General features: G+C 41.2%; 1 protein-coding gene across 1 annotated transcript; it reads right to left on the bottom strand.

Moving 5' to 3' along the window:
- Window positions 1-5,164: 5,164 nt before the first annotated feature.
- LOC307049294 (MSL complex subunit 3-like) lies at window positions 5,165-6,716 on the bottom strand (the record flags this gene model as incomplete). The annotated part of the gene is made up of 1 exon (XM_079698754.1): window positions 5,165-6,716. The coding sequence occupies exon 1, from the start codon at window positions 6,698-6,700 to the stop codon at window positions 5,165-5,167; it is 1,536 nt and encodes a 511-aa protein (XP_079554880.1). The 5' UTR covers window positions 6,701-6,716.

Raw genomic sequence — 6,716 nt, 5'->3', positions numbered from 1 at the left:
GGTGGGAAGTTTGCTTTTGAAGGAAGAAGGTGTGCTCCTTCCTGGTGGCTGGATTGTGAATGTGACAATGGGGCTGGAACATCTGTCTGGACAATAAGTTAAGTGTGTGTTGAGATAGGTAGAGCAACAAGCTAGAAGGAGCCTGGGCCATTTGATGAGCACAACACTGGTCTTGAACCTATTGCTTCCAAGGTCCATTTATGTAAGAAAGAGGTCAAGCTCCAATCATTTGGCATTTTCTATCTAGTCCTGAAGCATGTAGGGTGTTGCAGGAAGGGAACACTGATGAAAATCAGAGAATATAGAGAAAGCCATTCAGGAAGGCAGAATAGCAGGGAGGTGGCAAAAGGAAGAGTTCAGGAAGAAAAAGAAAAGAAAAAAAGAAGAGCATTACAAAGAGCTCAGCACAGCCTTGGAGCATCAGGAGCACATGGCTTTTTATAAGAGACACTGACAGCTTTGATTTTGTGGTGGGTTTTGATGAGTAAATGAAACTTACTGCAAAGGGCAGATAAATGAACTTTGAAAAGGTATCAACCTAATAATCTTGAAAATATAAACTTCATTTAAGTTTAAATTGCTTTTGTTACACTCTTTTTCCTTCTCTACAAATGTTGTTGAAAAAACATAGCAACATAATCACCATCCTTTAATGATTTCTGTTTTTTTTTTCTTTAGAGGCATTAGTTGACAACTAGTATTTCGTCTTGTGAAGAAACATTTTTCCAAAGGTAAGTGATTCCTTCAGCTATATTTCAGCTTCTCTTTCTTCTGTTAAATATATGTTCAATGTAGTAATTTTTATTTTTAAAAGCATAAAGACTATGATCCTTTTTTGTAAAATTATCTATCCCTCTATCTGCAAATTCATTCTTTTACAAATATTTAGTGAGCACCTAGTATGTGTTAAACATTATGTTAAGCGTTGAGGACAAAGTAGTGAGAAGAAAAAAAAAGAAAAAGACAAAAAAAAAAAAAAGCAAGACAGTAATCCTTGCCTTCATATAACTTACATTTTAGTGGTAAATACAACCCCCCAAAAAAGGAACAAATAATTACATAGTTTGCCTTTAGATAATGATAAGTATTATGAAGAATAATCAAGTAAAGGAATAGAGAATGGTAAGGGGTGGCAGCCAGGGACTAATTTAGGTGGGAAGGTCAGGGCTAACCACTCTAAGCTGGTGGTATTTGAGTGTGGACTTAAGTGATGTAAAGGGAAAACATTTAAGATAAGAGCATGCAAACATTTAAGATAAGAAGGTTCCAGGCAGAAAAAATAGTAAGTATAAAGGCCCTGGGGTAGATATAAGCTTGGTATGTTTAAGAAATTAAAAGGATTTTGTGACCTTTGCTTAGTGGCCCTTTTTGCTATTGTAAGAATTTTTTATTTTAAGTATGGGAAATCACTGAAATGTTTTGAGTCAGAAAGTAATTAAGTTTATGTTTTTAAAACACTCTGGCAACTGTGTAGGGAATAAAACTAGTAGGGCAAAAAAGAAGTGGAAATGGAGAATATTTGAGGAGGCTTTTGTCATTGTCCAAACAAGAAATCTATGATGGGGCTACTGTCACCATCCAAGCAAGTAAGATATGGTCACCTGGACTAAGATGACAGTGGTCAAGGTGAGAGAAATAGTCAGTTTCCAGACATACTTTCAAAGCAGTCTATATAACTTGATGATATGGGGAGTGAGATAAAGAGAGGGATTATGGATGAGTCCTAGGTTTTGGTCTAAGAAATTGGATCAATCATGGTAATATTTGCCAGTTTGGGGAAACTGAAAAGGGAAAGAACAGATTTTAAGAGTCATCACAATAAGATTGATTGTCACCAGTTGATTGTCACCAGTTGATTACAGTGTCCTAGCTGAGGGGGTATGGGGGTAGTATCTTATTTTTATCCTCATACTTTTCTATGTTTTCATAACAAACATACTCATTTTTACATAAGCATATAAAGTTATTTTTTATTTTATTTTATTTTATTTTTATTTTTTTGCGGTATGTGGGCCTCTCACTGTTGTGGCCTCTCCCGTTGCGGAGCACAGGCTCTGGACACGCAGGCTCAGCAGCCATAGCTCACGGGCCCAGCCGCTCCACGGCATGTGGGATCTTCCCGGACCGGGGCACGAACCCGCGTCCCCTGCATCGGCAGGCAGACTCTCAACCACTGCGCCACCAGGGAAGCCCTAAAGTTATTTTTTAAAAGAAGGATTTTTCAGTTACTCTTAAGAACTGGAAGCCAGATTAGAGGCAGTTTTTGTGATGTAACCAGGCCCACGTGGTGGAGGCATTCGGTGTTATGGAAAGCACCAAGCTTTGGAGTCAGAAGGCTAATTTAATCTCCAGATTTTCTAACTATACTTTATATGAGCTGGGAAAATCATTTAAATTTTAGGGATCTTCATATATGTAAGTGGAATATAATGGTCTCAAGAAAGATTGAGGTGAGGTTCAAATGGGATTATGTAGGTAAAAGCATTTAATCATTCAATCATTCACTGACTCCACAAATATTTAGTGGAACTTACTACTTGCCAGGCCCCAGTCTAATTGCTAGAGACACATCAGAAAATAAAAGAGATCAATTCTCTACCCACAAGGTGCTTATATCCTTATAGGGAGAGAAGACAATAAACAGACAATTAAATACAATATGTCAGATGGTAAAAAGTACTTTGAGGAAATATTAAATAGGGGAAGGTGAAAAGCGAGTGCTGGGGACATGGTTGGTTTCTCCTCATCCAATTGACCCATCACCGATTGGTGTCACTTGTGGACACAGTTTGTATCTGTAAGGCTCTGTCTGGCTCCAGGGACTGGAGCGGGGGTTAGGGGCCTTAGGAATGGGTACCTATTAGAAATCCTCATGGAGGTATGAGGTACGTAGCTGGAAGTAGAGTTTTGGAGTTCAGAGAAGTAGAAGCAAGAAATATAAATTTGAGGGTCATCAGCTTATAGTGGGATTTGTCGATGAGATCATCTGGAATTAAGTGCTGATAAAGAGAAGAAATTCAAGAACAGACCCCAGCAGACTCCTACAGGGTCAGCGTTATAAGGAGGGACCAATAAGCTTCACCCCTCTTAAAACTCTCACCAAACACACACTCCTCTACCATTTTTAACCTGGTTAACATCTATTCATTTAGATCTCAGATCTCAGTTCATACATTACTTCCTTCATTTTAAAATGTATCCAGCACAGGGCTTCCCTGGTGGCGCAGTGGTTGAGAGTCCACCTGCCAATGCAGGGGACACGGGTTCGTGCCCTGGTCTGGGAAGATCTCACATGCCGCGGAGCGGCTGGGCCCGTGAGCCATGGCCGCTGAGCCTGCGCGTCCGGAGCCTGTGCTCCGCAATGGGAGAGGCCACAGCAGTGAGAGGCCCGCGTACCGCCAAAAAAAAAAAAAAAAAAGTACCAGTGTTATATGTAAATTACATCTCAATGAAGCTATAAAAAAAATTTTTTTTAATATTATATCCCCCTGACACTCAAGTTCCTTCTACTTCTGGTTGCTTTGAGAGACATTGTATGCCCTCTGGCTTCAGGGCATATGCTCTGGTACTCTATGTGAAATTCCAGGGAAGGAGTGTCAATCTCAGCCCTGATGTACAGAGGGCATTCCCTGTTTACAACAACCCGAAGTTCATACAAGCAGGGAGGGTACATCCCTCTCCTAGAGAATGGGTGTCATCTGTTTAGCATGAGTGAGGTCACCATAAGAACTAAAGACACATTTACCAGAGAAATGGGAATTCTTCTGCAGAGGAACAGTTTGGGACTATCTAAGGACCACTAAGCCAAGCCTTCAATAATGACAGTAGATATTGTCCTGTTGACAAAAATTCAATTAATTATCAAGTTAAGAGGGGAAAAAGGGGGAATCTTATTCAAGCCAAACTGAAGATTGTAACCCGGGAAGCATATTCTTTTTTTTTTTTGAATTTTTGAATTTTATTTATTTTATTTATTTTTTATACAGCAGGTTCTTATTAGTTATCTATTTTACACATATTAGTGTATATATGTCAATCCCAATCTCTCAGTTCATCCCACCACCCACCCCTTCCCCCCTTGGTGTCCATACGTTTGTTTTCTACATCTGTGTCTCTATTTCTGCCTTGCAAACTGGTTCATCTGTACCATTTTTCTATATTCCACATGTATGCGTTAATATACAATATTTGTTTTTCTCTTTCTGACTTACTTCACTCTGTATGACAATCTCTAGGTCCATCCACGTCTCTACAAAGGACCCAATTTCGTTCCTTTTTACGGCTGAGCAATAATTCATTGTATATATGTACCACATCTTCCTTATTCATTCGTCTGTCGATGGGCATTTAGGTTGCTTCCATGACCTGGCTATCGTAAATAGTGCTGCAATGACAATTGGGGTGCATGTGTCTTTTTTTTTTTTTTTTTTGAAAACTCTCTCTTGGTTCTTTCCAACAAGATAGGCAATGATTTATTTGAGATCACCAAAAATAACATCTTACAGAAAGGGAACTATAACATCACACAACCAAGTGTAGCTATAAAATCTCAAACATTCAGGCAATGCTTTATCTAGATCACCAAAAATAAGGTTTTATAGAAAAGGAACTGTAACAAGCAAATGTATAGCTGCAAATTTTCTTTTGCGATCAATATCAACTCCCTCTGAAATATTCTGGGACTACTCTTTGGTTTTCAAGCAAAACTAATGTTTTGTTGCTCAGCCTCATCACAAGAATGAAAATGGCTTGCAAAACGATTTTGTTTAATGCTAACAAATAACTTAAAAAATGTGGTTATTGCTAACAAGTAACTCCATCTACTGAAACAGCCCAACCTACACACACTTTCGTGAACATTTCACTGTGAACACAGCTGCTCTTTTCCTGCCGTCACAGATGACAGGTACCATGGCAAGGGTCACATGTTGGAGGCTGTTCAGGCACCTAGGAAGTAATCCTTAATAGAAATAACTACGGAGCAGCTCAAACAAATGGGCCCGCCACAGCCCCCCAAGGGGTGTATCGCATTTGCTCTGCCTGTAAGGAAGGCCCACCAACTCCCTAGTTCTTTACTGGGGACTGAGAGCGCAAAGCTAGATAGAGAAGCTGTTCTTCCAGAACCATCAAAACCTTAATAAATCACCCTGGGGTTCTTCGTGCTCTAGTGCACCTCACAGGCAGCAACATAGGCAGACTCTGGGAAAAAGTCATCATGGTATTCTGCTAAAAACCTCAGAAAGAGATCAAAGTGCTTCAGTAAAGCCTTCAGATTCTTCTCAGAAAAGGACATCTTTCCAAGGATTTCTGGAAGCTTCATGAACAATTGCAGGAAGTGTTGCACCCCATAAATGTAAGAGGGTGGAGGTGGCTGGTCACCTGGGGGGTAACTGTCAGGTACAAGTTTCCAGGAGAGGACCTCATTTATTTCATTAGTTCTTCTGCCTTCAAAGCCAGCAAACACCACACTTCCTTCCTTGCTAGGGGTCAGAGGAACAGGTGAGGATGATCTGCTATGAACAGGTGTCTTCTTTTCCAGGTGCAGTAACAGCTTGGACGTGCTGGCAGACGTGTCCAGCTGCCGGCACTTGGGCTGAGGCGAGCTGCTGCTCTCAGACAGTCTGTCGCAATTGGCAGAGTGGTGTGTGGACCTCCTCAGAGACTGCAAGGCTTCCGGCTCGGCTTTGCACCTTTTGGGGGCGGCTGGCTCGCCTGTGGTTGGCTGACTCTCTGTGGGCTGTGGCGTGGATGGATTCAACAAAGGTGGGCTTGGAGAGAGATTCTCCGGGTTCCGATTAGCATTTGTGGTACTTCCCTTAATCGGAAGAAAAAATTTGGACGAGGTCACCTTTTTATACTGAACTTGTTCATATGGATAGAGCCAAACCAATGGGAGAGCGTAATCAAAGGTTATTCTTAATCCATCCACCATCTCCTTACAAAGGTCAACGTTCTTTTCTGCTGGGATATAATCCGCACTCATGTTGGCGTGTGGCACAGACTGATGGTGATGAGGTCTCTCACTGGCTGAAAAGGCTGTATTGATAGCAAAATGCTTCACGTACGATTCCAAAATAGTTATGATGTTGGTCTGGCATGAAAGTTTCACTAACCGTTTCCTCCTGTTGATACAGTAACAATCGTCCTCAGGCTTCTTCAGAACTTCAGGGATTTCTACAGCTATTGCTCTTTCTTCCATTTCCTCTTTTGCGTGCAGCTCTGGTTCTTCCTTCACTTCAGTCTTCTCTTCAGTATCACTTTCTTCACTTATTTCTTCATCCTTTTCTTCACCACTGTCATCAGAGGAACTGCTTATTAAGTTTTCAACATTTTCATCTTTTTCTTCAGCAGGGAGGCTTTTTAAGACAGTGTCCACACCTGGCAGCCTGCAGCGCTTCCTCTTTCTTCCTGTGCTTCTCGGGCGAGCTACAGCTTTTCTTGCCAGTTTATGCTGTAATCTCCAATTTTCATCGGTGTCATGAAGGACATGATCTTCAGCTGCCCATCTATCCCAGCTTCTGTTCCAACTATTCAAATGGATCAGATATTCTGGAATCTTTCTGCCTTTTTCGTCTTTACCAACAATAACATCGACAATCTTGGCATCGTCCAGCACTCGTGCCTTGGTGGGGTCAGGCTCGAAGCACAACACTTTCTCCCCTGAGTGGAATTTAAATTTCACGCCCTCTCTGGTGCTCATTTGCTCATCGTGGCAG

Source organism: Hyperoodon ampullatus (genome assembly GCF_949752795.1).
Source record: "Hyperoodon ampullatus genome assembly, chromosome: 1".
Lineage (NCBI taxonomy): Eukaryota > Metazoa > Chordata > Mammalia > Artiodactyla > Ziphiidae > Hyperoodon > Hyperoodon ampullatus.
The sequence above is the reverse complement of the archived record's forward strand: the minus strand, read 5'-3'. Positions and strand labels throughout refer to the sequence as shown.